The sequence below is a fragment of the Microtus pennsylvanicus genome, chromosome 7 (genome assembly GCF_037038515.1).
Source record: "Microtus pennsylvanicus isolate mMicPen1 chromosome 7, mMicPen1.hap1, whole genome shotgun sequence".
NCBI classification, from domain to species: Eukaryota; Metazoa; Chordata; class Mammalia; order Rodentia; family Cricetidae; genus Microtus; species Microtus pennsylvanicus.
In genome coordinates, this window is record NC_134585.1 from 62561812 (window position 1) to 62585245 (window position 23434).

At 39.3% G+C, this 23434-nt stretch overlaps 1 protein-coding gene across 1 annotated transcript in view; it reads right to left on the reverse strand.

Moving 5' to 3' along the window:
- The window catches only part of Efhb (EF-hand domain family member B), a 74817-nt gene extending 51593 nt beyond the window's left edge, over positions 1-23224 (reverse strand). The window contains exons 1-4 of the mRNA XM_075978952.1: positions 22391-23224; positions 18216-18278; positions 17218-17361; positions 14748-14928 (exon numbers count right to left, since the gene is read on the reverse strand). Coding sequence (XP_075835067.1) covers positions 14748-14928; positions 17218-17361; positions 18216-18278; positions 22391-23224 — 1222 coding nt within the window. The remainder of the gene's footprint in view (positions 1-14747; positions 14929-17217; positions 17362-18215; positions 18279-22390) is intronic.
- Between the last annotated feature and the right edge of the window lie 210 nt (positions 23225-23434).

The following is a 23434-nucleotide window of genomic DNA, read 5'->3' on the forward strand; positions in this document are numbered from 1 at the left end:
CCGGAAGCCAGCCCAGTCCAGGGACACTGGTGGGTCAGAACTGAGCCAGCAATAGATCCAGAGTCAGCGATCTCTACCAAAACAGGTACAGGGGAGTAACGGCTGAGTGAGTGTGCTAGAGCCAGAGATGACTGAAGGTCTGGACATGAATCTGGGACCTTCAGGTGAATAGACATAAGGCAGGACCCTAGTGGTTCTGGGCATGAGTCTAGGACCTCCAGGAACTAGGCCTGAGCCAGGACCTCTGCCAGTCTGGGCGTGAGTGAACCTGGGACCTCCAAGGGAATAGGTAGGAACCAGAGATCTCAGTGGGGCCAGGCATGAGTCTTGGTCCTCAGAGGGAGTAGGCTGAGCCAGGACCTCTGTGGGTCTGGGCATTGATCTGGGACATCAAAAGAAATAGACAGGAACCTGGAACCTCTGAGGGTCCAAGCATGAGTCTGGGACCTCTGAGGGAGTAAGCAGGTCCTCTGCGGGTCCTAGCACACCCGAGCCTGGGACCTCTGAGGCAGTAGACCAGAGCCAGAAACCTTTCCATGTCCAACTCCCACCCAAAGACTTCTATAGGAGGGGTCCCAGACCAGGATTTACAGAAACAGGGCAAAGTCAGAAACCTAGGATAAAGTAGGCCTGAGACAGCAAACTCCAAGGGAACAGAGTAAAGCTTAGGAGCACTGAGTTATCTCCATGAACACGAAGTAACCAACGGGGTAACAAGAACTGCGACACTGACTGTACCACAGGGAACAACCATCTGAGCTTTGGATCCACTGGCACCTAGAAGATTATTCAACAGATTCTCAGACAAACACCAACTACACCTATTAGAGAAAAAGATGAGTAGAAAAGGTAGGAACACAAGCAACATTGCAAAGAACAACACAACACCAGTAAAACCTAAAGAGCCTACAATAGCAAGACCTGAACAACCAAATATGAATGAAGCAGAAGAAAATGACCAAGAAAATAACTTCAAGAGAATGTTTGAAACTCTAAAAGAAGAAATGAAAAATTCCCTTAAAGAAATGGAGGAAAAGACAAACAAAAAATTGGAAGACATCAGCAAATCACTTAAAGAAACCCAAGAAAAAGAAATCAAACATAAGAAAGAAACTATTCAGGACTTGAAAACTGAAATAAAGGCAATAAAGAAAACACAAACCGAGGAAATTATAGAAACAGAAATCATGATAAAATGATCAGAAACCACAAATGCAAGCATAAACAGCAGAATACAAGAGATGGAAGAGAGAATCTCAAGCACTGAATACAATAGCGGAAATAGACTCATCAATTAAAGAAAACATTAAATCTAACAAAAGTTTAACACAAAACATCCAGGAAATATGGGACACCATGAAAAGGCCAAATCTAAGAATAATAGAAAGGAGAAGTTCAACTCAAAAGCACAGAAAATATATTTAACAAAATCATAGAAGAAAACTTTCCCAACCTAAAGAAGATATGCCTATGAAGATACAAGAAGCTACAGAACACCAAATACACTGGATCCAAAAAAAAAGTCCTCTTGCCACATAATAATCAAAACACTAAACATACAGAGTAAAGGAAGCTGCAACGGAAAAAGGACAAGTAACGTATAAAGGTAGACCTATTAGAATTATACCTGACTTCCCATTGGAGACAATGAAAGCAAGAAGGTCATGGTCAAGCATTATGCAGACATTAAGAGACCACAGATACCAGCCCAGACTACTATACCCAGCAAAATTGTTGATCACCATAGGACAAAACAAGATATTCCTTGACAAATCTAGATTTCGCCAAACCTAGCTACAACCCCAACCCTAAACAAAATACACAAACTAATGAAAAGACAGAGAGAGAATATCCAAACTCAAAAATCAGAAATGAAAAGGGGGACATAACAACAGATATGGAGTAAATAGAATCATCAGGTCATATGTTAAAAACCTGTACTCAACAAAATTAGAAAACCTAAAGGAAATGGACAACTTTATGCATAAATATCACTTACCAAAATTAAATCAAGACCAGATAAGCAAATTATACAGACCTATAACTGCAGAAGTAATAGAAACAGTCATCAAAAATATCCCAACAAGAAAAAGCCCAGGACCAGATGGTTTCAGCTCAGAATTCTACAAGACTTTCAAAAAAGAACTAATACTCCTCAAATTATTTCACACAACAGAAATAGAAGGAACATTGCCAAACTCTTTTTATGAGGCTACAATTACCTTCTACCCAAACCACAGAAAGACATTACTAAGAAAGAATTACAAACCAATCTCACTCATGAACACTGATGCAAAAATACTAAATAAACTACTGACAAATCGAATCCAAGAACACATAAGAACCATCATTCACCATGATCAAGTCCACTTCATCCCAGAAATGCAGAGGTAGTTCAATATATGAAAATCTGTCAACGTAATCTACCATATAAATAAACTAAAAAATAAAAACCACATGATCATCTCATTACATGCCAAAAAGCTTTTGACAAAATACAACATCCCTTCATGATAAAGGTAATATACATGATAAAGGCAATATACAGCAAGCCAACAGCCAACATCAAACTAAATGGAGAGAAACGCCCAGTGATTCCATTGAAATTAGGAACAAGACAATGTTGCCTACTCTCTTGATATTTATTCAATATAGTTCTTGAGTTCCTAGCTAAAGCAATAAGACACCAAAAGAAGATCAAGGGGATACAAATCAGAAAGGAAGAAGTCAAACTCTCACTGTTTGCTGATTATTTGATAGTTTACATAAGCAATCCCAAAAATTCTACCAAGGAACTTCTAAAACTCATAAACACTTTCAGTAATGTAGCAGGATACAAGATTAACTCAAAAAAAAATCAATAGCCCTCCTATACACAGATGATAAAGGCCTGGGGAAGAAATCAGTGAATCAACACCCTTCACAATTCCACAAATAGCATAAAATATCTCAGAATAACTCGAACCAAACAAGTGGAAAACTTGTATGACAAGAACTTTAAATCACTGAAGAAAGAAATTAAAGAAGACACCAGAAGTGGAAAGATCTCCCATGCTCTTGGATAGGTAGAATTAACATAGTAAAAATGGCAATCTTACCAAAAAAGCAACCTACAGATTGCCCAGAAAAATTCTTCAAAGACCTCAAAAGAACAGTATTCAACTTTATATGGAAAAGCAAAAAAAAAAAAAAAAAAAACCAGGATAGCCAAAACAATCCAGTACGATAAAAGAACGTCTGGAGGCATGACAATCCCTGACTTCAAACTCTACTACAGAGCTACAGTACTGAAAACACCCTGGTATTGGCATAAGAACAAACAGGAGGACCAATGGAATCAAACAGAAGACCCGGATATCAGTCCACATATCTTTGAACACGTGATTTTTTACAAAGAAGCAAAAAATATTGAATGGGAAAAAAGCATATTTAACAAGTGTTGCTGGCATAACTGGATAACAACATGCAGAAGAATGAAAATAGACCCATATCTATCACCATGCACAAAACTCAAGTCCAAATGGATCAAAGACCTCAACATAAATCCAGCCTCACTGAAACTTACAGAAGAGAAAGTGGGAAGTACACTTGAACGCATTGGCACAGGGAACCACTTCCTAAATATCACCCCAACCGCACATACACTGAGGGAAACAATTAATAAATGGGACCCCCTAAAACTGAAAAGCTTCTGTAAAGCAAAGGACATGGTCAACAAAACGACAACCTACAGAATGGGAAAAGATCTTCACTAACCCCACATCAGACAGAGGTCTGATCTCCAAAATATACAAAGAACTCAAGAAATTGGTCACCAAAAGAAAACATAATCCAATAAAAAAAAATGGAATACAGACCTAAACAGAGAACTCTCAACAAAGGAATCTAAAATGGCTGAAAGACACTTAAGGAAATGTTCAACATCCTTAGTCATCAGAGAAATGCAAGTTTGAGATTCCATCTTATACCTGTAAGAATGGCCAAGATCAAAAACACTGATGACAATTTATGCTGGAGAGGTTGTGGGGAAAAGCGAATACTTCTGCATTGCTTGCTGGTGGGAATGCAAGCTGGTACAACCCCTTTGGATGTCAGTGTGGCAATTTCTCAGAATATTAGGAAGCAACCTTTCTCAAGACCCAGTAATACCACTTTGGAATATATATCCAAAGGATGTTCAATTGTGCCACAAGGACATGTGCTGAACTATGTTCATAGCAGATTTGTTTGTTTGTTATAGCCAGAACCTGGAAACAACCTAAATGCCCCTCAACCGAAGAATAGATAAGAAAATTTACACAACGGAGCACTACACAGCAGAAAAAAAAATATTGAATTTTGCATGAAAATGGATGGAGGTAGAAAACATTATTTTGAGTGAGGTAACCCAGACAGAGAAAGACAATTATCACAGGTACTCACTCATAGGTGGTTTTTAAACATAAAGCAAAGAAAATCAGCCTACAAACCACAATCCCAGAGAACTTAGACAGCAATGAGAACACTAAGAGAAACTTACATAGATCTAATCTACATGGGAAGTAGAAAGTAGAAAAAGACAAGATCTCCTGAGTAAATTGGGAGCTTGGGGACCTTGGGGAAGGGTTGAAGGGGAAGGGGAAAGATAGGGAGGGGAGCAGAGAAAAATGTAGAGCTCATCAAAAAATCAATAAAAAAGGAATAAAAGGGTCAGTAACAAGTCTAAGCTATCAGCCAAGCATTTATAATTAAAAAAAACTATTGACAATAAGAACAAATATTAAGTGTTTTTCAGATATAAGAAGAGGTAAAAACATGCAAAAAAAATTAGAACAACAACCAGCATGAACAATATCAAGCAAGAAACATATGCTAGATGTACCGTCTCAGGTAATTAGCAAATAGCATAGATTATTTCAATAGTTATTCTACCCTGAGAAGTCTAAGTCTTATATTAAAAATGGCTTGGCTAAGTCATGAGAGGAAAGTAAATGTGAATATCTAGTCTTCAACCCCATCAAAGACCTGAGAAGGGAAATAATATTAACTGAGTAAGCAGGAAGTACATCAAGCAACTTCCAAATGGTACAAGAAATGACAGAGACAACCAGCTACTTTGGGCAATCACCCTATGTCTCATTTGCAACATTGGGGCAACCACCTTTGGCTGAGTCCTACAGTATATAACAGACCCTTTTCAGAGGCAGGAAAATTTGAAGACTATCTTACCCTATCTTGACAAGGTTCAGAAGTCATTTTTGCTTGTATCCTTCTTGTCCAGATTGGACTCTATGCATTTTGTCAGTAGTCAAGGCAAGGGCAGTTCTTTGCCCAAAGGCCAGTTTTGCCAAGAATAAAACAATCTCCAAGTAGAGTGTCTTTGATGCCCAGCATTCTCTTGAGAGTAATCAGTGTTGCCATGAGAAATTGTGTCTCACAGCAACAGAATCCTGAGTTATTAAAATGCCATTCTCTATAGTTCTTTGAAATGTTTGAAGATTACCTATCCATGCGGAATAAAACCTCTGTGTGTTACGGGAGGTCCTCCCACTCCTCCAGCCTATCGCCGCTGAGATACCAGCCCCTTGGGGCGTGGTCTCTCTCCCTTTAAAAAAGCGGCCACTTCCCTCTCCTCTCTCTCTTCACTTCCTGCTCTGCCGGTGACTTGACTTCCTTCCTGGTTACGCAGAGGGCTGACAGTGATCTGTAAGTTTTTTCCCCTTTAAATAAATACCACCCTATTAATCATAATTCCAAACCGGTGTGGCATTGTTTGTGACTTACGCCTTCATTTGGCGCCCAACGTTTGGTTTTAGAACCTCTCCCGGCTCGCAGCCGCGAGTTCGGCTTGGCGGCCGGAAGTTCGGCTTGGCGGCCGCAAGTTCGGCTTGGCGGGCGCTTGTTCAGCTTGGTGGGAGCCCTTGCTTCCTCAGCCGCTGCCTGTGGATTTAAACTCCACAGGCCCACGTAGTCTCTGCCCGCCTGGTTTGCTCTTTTCTGAGTCGTTTTTAAATCCCCCTTGCAAGCACAGCTCTTAAGTGGCGCGAACCAGAGCACGCGGTTGCTGAAAGCTGCAACCCCTCAGGGTGACTCTGTCACGTGGAGGCATAAGCGGCTTCCAGGTTGCTCTTCTCTACCCCTGGATTCTGGTTTCTGGTTCCATCTCTGGAATTGATTTAATTACATTTACTTTGTTGAGCAACTTACATTTTCCAGTTTTTAACAAATACTAGGCGGACTCTGAAACAGGACCGTGTTTTCGTCGAGACTTGGCAACAGCGCCACCTGCTGGATAATAGGTAATATGGCAGTTCCCGTTTCCAACGCGAATTTTACTGTTCTGGTTACCAATACAATGGGTTATATCATGCAAGGTTTATATGACTATGGGGATAACTTAATTTACTGGTTACTAGGTTTTAGTATTCTTTTGCATATTCTATCATTTAGGAAGATCATGGCACTCCTAAGAACCATACAATCTTTACTAGAAACTCATGCAGGTCAGGAGATTAAGGATTCAAAAGAGACAATAATAAAAAGACTTGAAATGATTGAAGAAATGATTGGAGCTGGTGAACAGAGTAATAAGGCACAAGGACAGGATACAATGCCAACACCAGCTATTAGAACTGGCTTACCAAAGGTTTTAGCAGCATACCCTATACTTAATTCTGACAAAGCGTCAACTTCTAAAGGCTCAAAGGGAGTCAGAGAAGCTAGATGGAGGCCAATAGCAATGAATGATCTAAAAGAAATTAAGCAAGCTATTGTTAATTTTGGCTTGCACTCTGCATACGTAAAGGAAATGATAAGGACTTGGGCTTCTAATGCTAGAGCTACCCCCCATGATTTCCATCAGTTAGTGTCTGCAGTTTTAGATAATGGACCTTCCTTGATGTTTGGAATTTATTTTAGAGAAGAATCCAAACATATGGAACAGCAAGGAAGAGCAAAAGGTATTGAGGTTTCCCAAGACCAAATTCTTGGTGCAGGAGAATATGCTGATCCACAGGTCCAAGCTCTTTATGATGATGAAGTACTGTGTCTATGTCACCAAGCAGCTTTAAATGCTTGGAATAGGATACAAGATCCAGCAAAAAGCGTTGAATCATATACCAGAATTAGGCAGGGACAGAGAGAACCCTTTATTGACTTTTTGCAAAGATTAATTAAGGCTCTGGACATAGGGGTAACAGACCCAGAAGCTAGACGAATACTTCTTGAATCTCTAGCTTTTGAGAATGCAAACATAGAATGCAAAAAGATAATTGGGCCTTTAAAGTCTAGATCAGCACCTATGGATGAATGGATTCAGCATACGATGAATGTTGAGACATTTAGCTATAACGATGAATCTTGGGTAGGAGAAGCGATTTCCACAGCAATGAGGAGACATCAAACTGCCAGGTGTTTTAATTGTGGTAAATTAGGACATCTGAAAAGGGATTGCAGGCACAGAATTTCTAGGAATATTATCTCCTCTGGGAATGACAAAGATAGGAGACCTAGGCCTTCAGGTATATGTAGGAGATGCGGTAAAGGCCGACATTGGTCCAATGAATGCAGGTCAACAACAGACAAACAAGGCAACCCGATACCGTCGGGAAACTCCTTGAGGGGCCTCTCGCAGGCCCCCAAGCCAACAGTGGCCCAGTCATTCCCAGTCACAGTGGAGAACGTGCCTCACCAAGAAAATTAAAAGCTCCAATTTCTGCTGTAAAAAGTAATACTGGTCTAAATGATGAAATCCATGTGGAGGATGAGTCAAAAAACCCAGTTGGACAGAGTAAACGTATATTTTGGCAGACTTCTATTAATGATCAAAGACCAAAGCTAAGAGTCTGTATAAATGGCACTTTTATTGAAGGCTTATTAGACACAGGTGCGGATGTAAGTATCATTACCCCAGAATCTTGGCATCCGAATTGGCCTCTTAAAGAGGTAGATGTTCAGTTCCTGGGAATTGGAACCCTATCTCGTGTAAAACAAAGCACAAGATGGGTTGAATGCATAGGGCCCGAAGGGCAAATAGGAAGACTAAGGCCATATATAGCCAATATTGCCATAAATTTATGGGGCCGTGACCTGCTACAGCAATGGAATACCCAGATTAACATTCCTGTAGTTCCAGGAACTCATAATTCTGGGAAGTATATGATGAGGTATTATGGAAAAAGGTCACTAGCCATTCAGGCTGTACAAGAACATACAGCAAATACCAAACCTTTAGAGGTACCAACAGCCCTACCTTTAAAATGGCTAACTGAGAAGCCAATATGGATCAAACAGTGGCCTCTAGCTGAAGATAAACTACAGGCATTGGAACAGCTGGTGCAGGAGCAACTAGATGCTCACCACATTGAAGAATCAACCAGCCCTTGGAATTCTCCTGTGTTTGTTGTAAAAAAGAAATCTGGTAAATGGAGAATGGTGACAGATCTAAGAGCTGTCAACAAAGTAATTCAACCTATGGGCTCACTACAATCTGGAATTCCTTTGCCTTCTCTGTTACCAAAAGGATGGCCTCTTATAGTTATTGATTTGAAAGATTGTTTTTTCACTATACCGTTACAAGAAAAGGATAGAGAAAAATTTGCCTTCACAGTGCCTACTTATAATAATTCTCAGCCCAATAGGAGATATCAATGGACTATCCTCCCACAGGGTATGCTCAATAGTCCTACACTGTGCCAATATTTTGTAAGTAAGCCATTGGAAATAATTCGTAAACAATTCCCCAAGTCCATTATTTATCATTACATGGATGACATCTTGTTATCTGATTCAAATAAAGATACTTTAGAAAGGATGTTTGAAGAAGTAAAGAAAGTCTTGCCTAGGTGGGGATTACAAATTGCCCCTGAAAAGATTCAAAGAGGAAATTCTATTAATTACCTAGGTTACAGAATAGGGTTAGAGAAAATTAAAACGCAAAAGGCACAAATTAGGAGAGACCGGTTAAAGACTCTTAATGACTTCCAAAGATTGTTAGGAGACATTTCCAGTCTACGACCAGCTGTTGGGATAACACCTGATCTAATAGTTCATTTAAACAAAACCTTAGATGGTGATAAAGATTTGAATAGTCCAAGAGAACTGACAGCTGAAGCAGAAAAGGAACTGACAATGATTGAGGAAAAATTACAGGAGGCACATGTGGATAGGGTGAACCCAAATCTTAGCTGCATCCTAGTCATATTGCCTTCCAGAATTTCTCCTACAGGGATTCTAATGCAGAGGGAAGATATTATTTTGGAGTGGATATTTATACCTAATAAACCAAGTAAAAAATTAAAAACTTATGTGGAAAAAGTCTCTGAATTAATTATAAAAGGTAAGCTGAGACTTCGTCAACTAGCAGGTATAGACCCAGCAGAAATTATAGTGCCTTTTACTACTGAAGAAATAAAAAAGTTATGGGAAGACAATGAACCGTGGCAAAGAGCTTGTGCTAATTTTTTGGGAGAAATTAATAGCAACTATCCCAAAAGTGGTAGACTTAACCTCATAAAAAGAACTTCTTGGATTCTTCCTAGAATTGTACATGATGCTCCAATAACTGGAGCCCGTACGTTCTATACTGATGCAAATAAATCAGGGAAAGCAGGTTACAAGTCAGATGAATTGAGTAAGGTGGAACAAAGCCCTTATAATTCTGTCCAGAAGGCAGAATTATATGCCATTCTTATGGTGCTAAGGGATTTTAAAGAACCTCTTAATATAGTTACAGATTCACAATATGCAGAAAGAGTTATCTTGCATATTGAAACCGCTGAATTTATACCAGATGACACAGAGTTGACTTCATTGTTTATCCAGGTACAAGACATAATCAGGAACAGGCTTTGTCCGATGTACATAACACACATCCGGTCCCATACAGGTCTGCCTGGTCCTCTAGCCCAAGGCAATGCTGAGATTGATCAATTATTGATTGGAAGTGTGTTGCAGGCCTCAGAATTTCATAAGAAGCATCATGTCAATAGTAAAGGCCTAAAGAAAGAATTTTCCATTACTTGGCAACAAGCTAAGGACATTATAAAGAGATGTCCTACTTGTTCTTTCTATAATCAAACACCGTTGCCTGCAGGGAGTAACCCAAAGGGCACTAAGAGAAATGAAATCTGGCAGATGGATGTGTTCCACTTTATAGAATTTGGTAAATTAAAATATGTACACCACACCATAGACACGTATTCAGGTTTTCAATGGGCTACTGCCCTGAGCTCAGAAAAGGCTGATTCAGTAATCACACATTTATTGGAAGTTATGGCCATCATGGGTATACCTGCGCAAATAAAGACAGATAATGGTCCAGCATATGTATCTAAGAAAATGAAACGCTTTTTTGATTATTATAATATAAAACACATTACAGGTATACCAAATAATCCTACAGGTCAGGCAGTTATAGAAAGATCAAATCGTACTATAAAGGATATGCTGAACAAACAGAAAGGGACCGAAAATACCCCCAGAAATAGATTACATAATGCTTTATTAACCTTGAATTTTCTTAACGCTAATGAGAAAGGAACGACAGCAGCAGAGAGACATTGGATAATGGAAAAGTCTGCTGAACTAAATCAACCGATTTATTTCAAAGATGTGCTGACCTCTCAGTGGAAGCCAGGAGATGTGCTACGTTGGGGAAGGGGTTTTGCTCTTGTTTCCACAGGAGAAGAAAAATTGTGGATACCATCAAAATTAATAAAGTTTCGATTTGAAGAAGAGAAACCTCTTGGAAAGGAGAAATGACAACTCATCCACAATGATTATATTCATACAGGTGGTAAGAAAAACATATAGAATGGGGGCAGGGTTCTGTTCTTATCTCCACAGGAAAACACTCATCTTTGAGAAATTCAAGGGACCCTGGATGTTTGGATACTGACAGATGGAAAAATACCTGCCCGATAGGAAATATCAAGAAAACTGAATGGGCTGTGTAAGTAATATTAAACCATATTTCTAAATTTATAAAGCTGGTTTTGAAGTTGGACTCTGGCTCAGTCCCTCTCCAATTCCAAGCCTGTTAGTAAGAGAAAAACCCAGAGTTTCTGGAGTTTCTGTCTCATGTCAAGAGCCATGATGTGGGACAGAAAGAAATATGAGTTTAGAAAACATCTTTGCTTTTCTTCATATCTATCATACTTTTCATTGAATATATCTATCATGTCTTTCATTGAATATATATATATGTCTATATGATTAATGCTTAAGTTTTTCATAATGAACAATGAGTTTTTCCTGAAGTGACATTTGAAGTTTCCAGGAAGAAGATGGGGCCCCATAACAACAACTCCACCTGGTTGATATGACGTCATGATACTGATAGCGCTACAACAAGACCTGCTTTGGGTACCAGCTGCACAAGACAGTTCCAACTTGGTTAGCTGAAATGGTGCACATCTTATACAACATTTTGGCCAGACCTGCACAAAATACTCAGAGACTATTGGCAATATTAAAAGACTTGATCTTGAAATTTAACCATCATTTTACTTTCACAGGATCCCCCAGAAAGAACGTCGCCCCCATGACAGCTGGAAGTAATTCTAGAGGACGACGTCCCCTCTCCCAGTAAAGTTTGCCCTTGGGTTTAGGGACATCATTTAGGGGTTGATTATAATTAGTATACGATTGAGGGTTGGGGGAGGAATTTTATAAGCTCAGGGATCATTTTGAAAAAAAAAAAAAAAGAGGGATGATGGGATAATAGATTTGTAATTGTGAGTTACTGTTTTTAGACAAATATATTGGTATAGATTCTTGTACATTGATACAAAGTTAAATTATATTGACTATTGTATGCATGCATGTTTCTACCTTGTTTAAAACATTTTTATGTATTGACATATATTGTATTGTATATATTTACCATATTGCTGTGTACATTTCTACCTCTGATTAAGATACTTATATAATGTTTGTGTATTGATATATATTTACCTACTGCAATGTATATTTGTACATTGTTTATATTTGGAGGTCATTGTCCTCATTTGTTTCACAGTTGTTTATTGTCTTAATCTTTAAGTTAGATAGATATTGAGAATTATATAGACTAATAGTCATCTAAGTTTGTCATTTATAATTAGACTAATCAGGTTCTTTAGATATATAGAGATTATACTCAGTATAGATAGTCTTCAACTTCTTCAAAGAGCTGTAGAAAATGGCCTTTAATCTAACTCAGAGTTTTGTGGTAGTGAGACACAATTGCTCCTGGCAACACCACTCTATTCCCGAGAGAATGTTGAGCACCAAAGACACTCCACCTGGAGCCTTTCCTTTTGGCAGAACTGGCCTTGGGGCAAAGAAATGCCCATACCTCAACCACTGACAAAGATACAGAGCATGCATCAATGGATAAAACAGGGCTGTCTTATCCTGCCAAGACAGGGTAAGATAGTTTTGAAAAGTTGCTTGCCTTTGAAAATGGTGTGTCAGTTATGTTAGGCCTTAGCCAAAGTTGGTTGCTTCAACACTGCTAATGTGACTTTGGGTGATTGCCTAGGTAGCTAGTTGTCTCTGTGATTTGTTGCATGTTTTGGAAGTTGTTTTACTGAACTTCCTAATTAACCAGGTAACATTATTTCCCTTCTCAGATCTTCGATGGGGTTGAAGACTATATAGATGTAGTTACTTTTCTCTCATGACTTGGCCAATTTATTTATTATACAAGACCTAAGCTAGTTAGAATAGGATATTTGTACTTATTGTATATAATTTCATAGTAGGTTTAGAACTCTCTTATTTAAACAAAAGGGGGAGGTGTTACGGGAGGTCCTCCCACTCCTCCAGCCTATCGCCGCTGAGATACCAGCCCCTTGGGGCGTGGTCTCTCTCCCTTTAAAAAAGCGGCCACTTCCCTCTCCTCTCTCTCTTCACTTCCTGCTCTGCCGGTGACTTGACTTCCTTCCTGGTTACGCAGAGGGCTGACAGTGATCTGTAAGTTTTTTCCCCTTTAAATAAATACCACCCTATTAATCATAATTCCAAACCGGTGTGGCATTGTTTGTGACTTACGCCTTCACTCTGTGCATCTAGAGAACCTGACTAGTCTAACTTTAAGTATGATAAACGTGGGTGACTATTGACCTGTAATTCTTAACACTATATAGCTTAAAAACTACAATTAAATAATCTTTAAACAAATATGCAACAAATGAGGACAATTACCTCAAACTGTAAATAATATATATAAATATCTTGATCAGAGATAGAAATGCAATATGATAAATATCCTAAGATTGCATCAATATACAAAATATCTTAAGCAGAGATAGAAACATGAATGCATACAATATGACATAATAATTTTATGTATATACACAAATATTGTAAACAGAAATGGGAGCATATTAAATATAACAAATATAATTTGAATTTGTATCAATATACAAGAATCTATACCAATGTAAATTTCTATAACTAATAGATCACAAGTCGATACACTAATTTACCTAAAATTCCTTTTCCATTTATTCCTTTTTTTTTTTCAAAAGAGATCCCTGAGCCTACTTCATTTCTACCCCCAACCATGTACAATTTATAACCAATCCCTAACAGATGACAATTATCCCTAACCCTGAGGACAAACTTTGTTAGGAAAGGGGATGTCATTTTCTAGAATTACTTCCCACTGTCATGGGGGCAATGTTAAGTCTATGGGATCCTGTAAAAACTGAAATGATGGTTAAATTTCACAATTATTGTCTGATACAATTGCAGATAGTATCTGAGTAGTAGTTGGTAGGGTTTTTGTTTTTTAAGTTCTTATTTGAAGTTCTGGCCAGAATGTTGTAAGAAGGTACACAACTCGCCACATTAGAGTCATCTTGAGCAGTTTATAGCCCAAAACCAATCTTAGAGTGGTGCTGTCAGCATAATGGCATCATCTGAACCAGGTGATATCATTGTTGTGGAGCCCCATCTTCTTCCTGGAGACTTCAAAGATTACTCTAGAAAATGTATTCTTCATTGTGGAAAACTTAAACATTATTCATATCAAAATGGAAAGTTTGAATTTCTATAGACATGTGTTTAAAGAAAGGTACCATAGAGACAAAAATAGGTAGAGGGAGAAGCAAAATTTTTGAAAGCAGAGTTTTGATAACCTTAGTCCCTAGGTTTTATCTTCCTTCTGTCCCACAACAGGTAGCTCCTGACATAAAACAGAAACTCATAATTTTTTTCTTTTTTAACAACGTACTTGGATTTAGAGAAATAGAGTCACCGTCCAACTCTAATGTCAGCTTTGATTTTTAAGTGGGTCAGGACTGCCATTATACTGAGAAGTAGGGAGTCTAGGTAGTAAGATTTTACCCTGCAAAGATGCAAAATTGAGCTTGTAGTTAGGGGCAGAGAGGATGTGATGTCCACCGTAAACAAGGCTAGCTAATGATGAGAATGATCCAACCAGAAAATAGAGCCTGTTTCAAGATGATGAACAGCTTTCATTCTTATTTCTTTTCTTTTTTTTTTTTGGTGGGGGTGTTGAGACAGGGCTTCTCTGTGTAATAGACCTGGCTGTCCTGGAACTCATTCTGTACACCAAGCTGGCCTCAGGCTCAGCAGAGATCCACCTACCTCTGCCTCCTGAGTGCTAGGGTTAAAGGCATGTGCCACCACCTGTGCCTGGTCGCATCTTTCATTCTTAACAATTCTTCATACCATCAAGCAAAATATACAAGTGACATACCTGATCCAATTTTATACAACATATTTTCCCACCTCCTCCCACCCCTTAGTTTTATTACCTCTGATAACTGGTGTCCCAAATGTTGTGTTGAGTATATCCATTCCTTTAGGCAATCCTGGTGTTTGATCATGAGATTTTCCCAGTGGTGCCCGTTGATTGCTAAAATATATAGATTCTTTTTTGTCTTTAATTTTCTGTTGAAATGTGGTAATGGGCTGTGGGTTTACCAATGTGCTCACCTAAAGAAATCATATAATTTACAACTATCAAAACAAGTATATGTAAAAATAAAAAGATAACAAAATATGATTAAAGTGATATCTCGTCATCATCATTGGCTTTGCTCACCTTCCTATGAACCATCAAAATCAGTAATGAAAATTTTAACACACCAGATCTAGAACATGCAGCTAGGACTATAATCTCAGTTCTTGGGGGGACTGAAGCACGAGGATACCAAGATCCAAGATAGACTAGGTTACAGAAAGAGTTCAAGGCCAGATGGAGATATGATTGAGAATTAGAGTACTCATGGTACTGTAAGTTCATGCCCTAGATTCAGAGAGAGAGAGAGAGAGAGAGAGAGAGAGAGAGAGCTCAACAACATAGCACTTGCCTACAGTCACAAGACCATGGGTTCTATCCTCAGTACTAAATAAATAAGTAAATAAATAAAATCTTTCAAAGTACTTAAAAAGTCTACAGTAATACTAAAAGGATTATGTGAGGAGTTCCCAAGTGATTGACTCAAACACTCAAGAACAGCAGGCATGACAATCACAGGACACAAACCATATGCATCCCAGAATGGGCTTGATGACACAGTACTGTAATACACTGTAATACTGTAATCCCAGCACTTGGGTAGTATAAACAGGAAGATTGAAGCCAGCCTGGACTACAGAGTAAAAAAAAATGCAAATAACAAAAGATAAAAACAATAGAAAGCACCAGGGTATGGTGGCATATGTCTTTAGTTCCAGTACTAGGGAGACAGCGGCACATGGTTCTGAGTTTGAGGCTAGCCTGGTCTACAAAGCTAGTTCCAGGAAATCCAAGGCTACACAGAGAAACCCTGTCTCAAAACAAAACAAACATACAGAAATATTTAAGAAGATAGAACGCAAGAAACAGGGAGATAGGAAGAGAAAGAAGAGAAAGACGCTGGACACAGTACATTGTCTCAAAAACAAACCAAAAAGGGCCGTAAAGATGCAGTCATAAGTAAAGGTGTTGTGGGATATTTATACACCTTGTGAAGATATATTGTTATTATTGGTTTAATAAAGACTGAACATCCAATAGCTAGACAGGAGGGGTGAGACTTCCGGGCAGAGAAAAGAAGTAAAAGGAAGAGATAATCAAGCTGGAGAGAAGATGCCAATATGGGGGAGGGGTTGAGACCAGACATATAGAATGAAAGAAAGGTAAAAAGACATGAGACAAAATGGAGATTAATATAAATGTGTTGATTTATGTTATAAGAGCTAGTGGACAACATAAGCCAAAGCCTAGCTTTCAAAATTAATAATAAGTCTCCGTGTCATTATGTAGACTGATGACCCCCACAAGAAAGCGTGATACATAAAAGTACTTGTCACAAACACCTGCCGATTTAAGTTTGATCCCCAGGATCCATGTAAAAATGGAAAGAGAGAATCAACTCTATTGTCCTCCCTACATGCATGCCCACACACATATCACACACCTCCAGTGACACACACGTAATTATTAATTAATTTTTTAAAGGTAAGGGAGCATGTTGCCAGGATTGAAGATCAGAGCTTATTCCCCAGAAATCACTTGATGGAAGGAAAAAACTGACTTCCCCAAGTTCTCATCTGACCTCCATGCATGTTCTCCACTCACGCTGTAGCACATGTATACACACACATACACACAAATGTGGGGAAAGGTTTTTAAACAAACAGACAAAAAAAATAGATTAATCAGTGTTCAAATAGAAGGTTGGCGATTGGCGTCAATAGTAAGTAGTGTATAACCAGCTCACATGTGACCCTGAGTTCCAGCTTTAGACTCACAAAAAAATAAATAAATAAAATTAAACAAAAGGCAGATAACAGATACAGAAAGACAGACAGCTGGCAAATAATAAAGTTAGACAATTATAACCAGATTGCCAGTACCAAATACTTTCTGATCCCGTGTCCACTCAGGATCTATATATACTCTCTATTGTGCCTCTAGGCAAGAACAGCCAATCCTGTTCTCTTAAAGGCTAACATGGTGTGACATTTCTCTTTACTGGGGAAATGGGACGCCACCGCCTCAGACCATCCGAGGAACAGTTAAGTCTATGGTTTAACTGTTTCTTTCACACGTTCTTAGTTGCTGCTGCTTGAAAACCCAGTTCATTGGCCAAGATTAGCGTTTTTAGAGGACAGAATGAGGAAAGAAAATACCCACAGGAATTATAAATTTCACTTATACCTTTATCTGTGCAACTTTCTAACTTGGTAAATTAATAATACAATGTAAATTAATAAGGAAGAAAAAGAAAGGTTTACCGGTATTGAAATTTTAGATCTTATTCCATGTGTCAAATAAGGTGCAATTTGGGGATCATTTGCTCTGCCATAAAATACTCTTTCTTCTCCAGGAGGTGGATATCTGAAATTGAAATATTTCTTTGCCTCTGGGGGAGTAGTAAGCTGGAAAAGGTAAGACAAGGAAATAAGACCATGAAGCACAAGTTCTAAAACACCAATTCAACTTCTCTGAACATCACCACCAAATGAGGACATGTTCCTTAAAATCTGTTTACTGATGGAAATACAGTACTTTAAACATTATAGTTTGAGGGGCAGAAGAGATGGCTCGGTCATGCAAAGCATTGTTGTTCTTATAGAGGACCCAGATTCCATTCCAGCATCCATATGGTGGGTCAAAACTCTGCAACTCCAGTTCCAAAAGATCTGGCAATCTATTCTGACCTCTGTAAGCATCAGGCACGTGCATGGTACACGGTCATAAATGCAGAGAAAACACTCATACACATAAAATAAAAATCAACTTCAAAGTACTTTTTAAGATTATAATTTAGGGGGCTGGAGATGGCTGAGTAGTTCTGTTCCCAGCACCCACATCAGGTGCTCAGACATAACCACCTACCATTTCAGCTCCAAATGATTTAATGTCCTTTTCTGGCCTCCATGGTTCACTGCATTTTATGTGGCATATATTCACGCAGGTGTGTGTGTGTGTGTGTGTGTGTGTGTGTGTGTGTGTGTGTGTATCTATGTGTAAACAGGCAACATCCAGGTTACAGCTCATCTCATTATTCCTACTGATACACATCAAATCCTAGAGTTTTTCTGGTAAACTACAGGAAATGTAAACTTTTTCATTTTCTTGGACAAAATCAACAGATATTATCAAAATACAATAAAATATAGTAGGAGTTCAAAATTGACTGCATTAAATCTGTGCACTGGTTCACGAGAAAGACGGTCCAGTCTCCTGTAGCTCTTACTCAAGGTACAAAGAAAGACTGGGAAGTGCTCACCCTGGGAAGTTTTTCCGTCAAACAGGTTGCAACTCTGTATCCAACTGGCTTAACTTTTCCTGCCTTAGAGGGAGAAAACATTGATCATTTTAGAGTTTAAAAGGTATATTAAAAGAATGGACTTGACATCAAACTTGGCCTGTGCCTCAAATACTACAAAGGATATTTTTTTAATCACGATAAAATAAACAATTAAGTAATTAATAAGCAAACAAAAGGCAGAAATTCATCCAGTAATTCTGAGACATCCTGAGGCATTTACTTGCCTCAAACAGGGTTTCTTTTTCTGCTTTGTTTAGGTCTAGGACTGGCTTTGTAGTATAGGTGAGTCTGAATTCCTAATCCTTGCCTACCTCCTCAGTGCTGGGATTGGGATTACAATTGTGTATCATGTCAACAAGGCATTTTGTTTTTTGACAGGGGGTTTCTCTCAAATTCATAGCAATTCTCCTACCTGAATCTCCTGGGGCTGGGATTACAAGCATTACCATGCTCAGCCACAAACAATCCTAACATTTTTCACTGGTTAATTTTTTCATGTCCAAATCTATGAGTGTATTTGTGTGTTTCCAATACAATGTTTTTTAAGATGCTGCTCTTCTTACATAGCCCAAGCTGTCCCTAATTCACAATTCCCCTGCCTCCGCCTCTAGACTTGCACAAAGTCTCACATAAACCCAGAAAAGACATTTTTGATATGTGAAGGCATATTATTTGTAGCTTAGTCCCTAGAGAGAAGAATAAAATCTTACTTGGCTTTGCCCACTTGTTTCTAACTTGGGTTTTATCTAATGAACTCCCCGAAAAACAACACACACACACACCCCTTTGCCTTTCATTTCAAAGTGGCTGATATTTTTATATGTACACTGCTCTTTTAAAAATTTAAAGAATTGGAGACTCAGCATGGTGATTCATTCCTGTAATTCCAGCACTTGAGAGTCTGAGGCAGGGACATTCTCAAGAGTTCAAGGACAGCCTGAGTTACAGTAGTAAAATCCTGTATATTAATAATTTGTATATTAGTTAACTTCTATTAATATACAAAACTATACCAATGTAATGTAAATTATCCATAAATAACTCACAAGTATTCACTCTATTATCCACTATTATTATTCCTTTTTTTTTCCAAACATAGTTTTCACCCCAACCCTCTATCTAGTACAAGTGATAATCAACAACCCCTAAACAATGTTCCCAACCTTAAGGACAAACTTTTTTGGAATAGGGCATGTCATTCTCTTGAATCGCTTCCCGCTGTCATGTCTCTTAATGGAATGATATTTATTTATTGTAGATTAGATCTATGTGTTCAACTATGTTCATAGCAGCTTCGTTTGTTATAGCCAGAACCTGGAAACAACCTAAATGCCCCTCTATCGAAGAATGGATAAGGAAAATGTAGTATATTTACACAACCGACAGCTCGAATTTTGCAGGAAAATGGATGGAGCTTGAAAACATCATTCTGAGTGAGGTAACCCAGACAGAGAAAGACAATTATCACAGGTACTCACTCATAGGTGGTTTTTAAACATAAAGCAAAGAAAATCAGCCTACAAACCACAATCCCAGAGAACTTAGACAGCAATGAGAACACTAAGAGAGACTTACATAGATCTAATCTACATGGGAAGTAGAAAGTAGAAAAAGACAAGATCTCCTGAGTAAATTGAAAGCATGGGGACCTTGTGGGAGGATTGAAGGGGGAGGAGAGGCAGGGAGGGAAGCAGAGAAAAATGTAGAGCTCAATAAATAATCAATAAAAAATGTATTGTTCATTATGGAAAACTTAAACATCATTCATATAAACATACATTCAATGAAGAATACGATACAGACAAAATAGGCATGGAGAAAGTAAAATTTTTCCTAAAGTCTTCCTTCTGCCCTATACCACATGCCCCCCCCCCCATATGAGACAGAAACTCTGTATGTTCCTTTTAACAACAAGCTTGGATTTAGAGAAGTAGAGAGCCATTGTCCAACTCCAAAACCAGCTAAATATATATATATATATATATATATATATATATATATATATATATATATATATATATATATTGTGGTGGGAGCACATTCTGCTCCTTCAGCCAACAGCCTTTAAGATACCAGCCTACTTGGGCATAGTCTCTTATACTGTAAAAGCAGCAGTAAATGTGTGCCCACTCTCTTGCTCCTGGCTCCTGCTTCTGCTGCTAAACTCTATTCCTATTCACACAGAGGATTGTTGTCTAGGACAGTAATTTGTATTTTTCCCCTTAAATAAATAACCCTTTTATTATTCATAATTCTGAACTGATGTGGAATTGTTTTGTGACTTATGTTATCATCTGGCACTCAAGCTACTTCAAAAGGATGATGGGCATTGAAGAGGCTCTTTATGGGGTTTTTTTTAGGCATTTGGGCAAGAAACTGCTCTTGCCTGGACTGCTTCACTGGACATGTGGTACCCACAGAGAAATGACTGCTGAACCTGCCTAAAGGTGAGATGGTCCTTCAGGGCTCCTGCTTCATGAAAGAGTCTGCAAGACATTCTTCAGGATACAGAAGAAAATGACTGAACTGTCTTGAAATTTCCTGCTTCATGAAAAAGTCTGCCAGATACTATGGGCCTGAAGGCTGAAGATGGATGCCCAAACAGTACAGAAAAATTTTGGGTGCCTGTCCAGACAGCAAGATGTCTCTGTCATTTCTAGAGTTTTGGAAGTTGCTTACAATGTACTTCCTGTTTACTTAGGTAATATCATATCCTTCTGGAGTCTTTGATGGAGCTGAAGAATTTATAGTTATAGTTGTCCTTAGTTAAGATAAAAGATAAAGTAGATATAAATATTCTAACTGCAATTCTTATTTGATACTTGTTTTGATATATATAATTTTGCTATGTTAAAATTAAAACCTTCCTTTTTATTTAAACAGAAAAGGGATATGATGTGGGAATCCCCTCTGTGTGCTGTAATTACCACTAATGAATAAAGAAACTGCCTTGATTTGTTGATAGGGCAGAACTTAGGTAGGCAAGGAAGACGGAACTGAATTCTGGGAGGAAGAAAGCAGAGTCAGGGAAGCATCATGGAGCCACCAGAGACAGACACACTGAATCTTTCCCAGTAAGCCACTGCCACGTGGCGACGATATACAGATTAATAGAAATGGGTTAAATTAATGTAAGAGCTAGCCAATAAGAAGCTAGAGCTAATGGGCCAAGCAGTGATTTAATTAATACAGTTTCTGTGTGGTTATTTCAGGGCTATGCTAGCCGGGAGACAAGAACAAACAAGTGGGCCCTCTCTAACAGTTCATCATTGAAGGAAGTCAGGACAGGAACTAAAACATGGCAGGAACCAAGAATGGATACAGAAGCCCTGGAGGAGTGCTGCTTGTCGGGAATCTCCAGCTTTGGGCTCCATTCCAAACCCCATCAAGATGTTCACCTGGACACCTGGCCCCACTCCTCCCATTCCAGGTCCCCACCCTCAGAAAGCCTACCAAAGGTAGAACGTTCCCCCCGTAGCCATCCAAGAGACAGGCAGATCTCTGAGTTTGCGCCCAGCCAGGTCTACAAGAGCTAGGACTGCAACAGAGAGAAACCCTGTCTTGAAAAGCAACCAACCCTCCCCCCGAAAATAGTAATACTCTGAACTGGCTAGTTTTATGTCGACTTGACAAAAGCTAGAGTCTTCAAAGCAGAGGGAGCTTCAGTTGAGAAAATGCCTCCATAAGACCAGGCTGTCAGCAAGTCTGTAAGGCTTATTCAGTGATGTTTAGAGAGCTCAGCCCAGAGTGGGTGTGCCATCCCTGGGCTGGTCACCCTGGGTTCTCTATAAAAGAAGACTGAGCAATCCATGATGAGCAAGTCAGTAAGTAGCACCTCTCCATGGCCTATATCACCTCCTGCCTCCAGGTCCCTGCCCTGACTTCCTTTGCTGGTGAACTGTGATGTTAAAGTATAAGAAAAATAAACCCTGTCCTCCACAACTTGCATTTGGCCATGATGTTTCATCACAGCAATAGAAACCCTAATTAATCCCAGCGAAAACTTTGTTATTTGTCTCTCCAAACACAAACAGGCCTCACCACTGTATTATTTCAGTAAGACATGGCTACCACACATACAAGAGGAAATTCTAGGAAAAACAAAAAACAAACAAACAACAACATGAACTTACACTTGGCCAGCAAGGCATCCGGTCAAAGAATTTTCCAGAATATATGGGTCTGATGTGCCCTGGAGCCTCCACTCCAGGTTCCATGGCCGTGGGTTCCTTTTCCTCCTCAGGTTGTTGGGCAAATGGGCACTCAGAAGGTTCTGTTACTAAGCCTATTTGAGGCTCTTCATTCTTGGATTCACCTGGTTCCTGGGTTTGTGGCAACCCAATGTCTACCTCCTGGGAGGGCTTCTCTGCATAGGGGTTCACCACAACACAGCTGGGCTCTTTTTCCAGTTCTTTTCTGAGTTCCAAACCCACAACAGGCTGCTTTTCTGCTATAGCCTCTGTCCTTGCAGGTCCACAGGTGACAGGCGTCCTTGCGCTCGCCGCCTGTGGACTTGCACACTCTGTGCCCAAAAGAAAACGAGGCAGAAGACCCTCGTTTTCTGACCCCACTCTTCCTGGTAACACACCCAGAGGTTTTGGTCTCTGGAAAGGGGAGCCCCTGTGGCATCCTAAAGTATCCAACTCCATAGGCGTCCTAGAAAGAGCACGTCTTTCTAATCCTACTCCAAGAGCATGGCAAGTCGGCGATTTTGTTTCTGGTGATGCCATCCTCTCCCTCCACCTTGGATTTTGTTCTAGTCTCATTTCAAGCCCCAGGTCCGTGGAAGATTTTGAATCCCCAAGTGCCCTCTCTATTAAGTCCTCCTTTTTTTCCTGGGTGAGTCCAACCTTCATGATTTCTGGTGTCCTCATCCTTCCCAGAGAACTCATCTTTAACGGGGAAGCTGTGTTTGGCTCTAGGGAAGTTTGCAAAGCTTTAGGAGACCCCACTTTAGGAGTACACATTCTCCCTGTACTGCCTGCGGACTGTGTCTTGCCTGCTGCATTACACGTCAGGGAAGGAGAGCAGAGTCTGTTTACCTCGTTACCTGGGAAACAAACGGGGCGGGGCTTGGCGAGCAATTCGCGGTAACCCAACCCGCCCAACTCTCATTCATAATGCCTCATTCCTTTTTCCCAAACCCCGGTTTCTTTTTCGTTTTTTTTTTTAAGAAT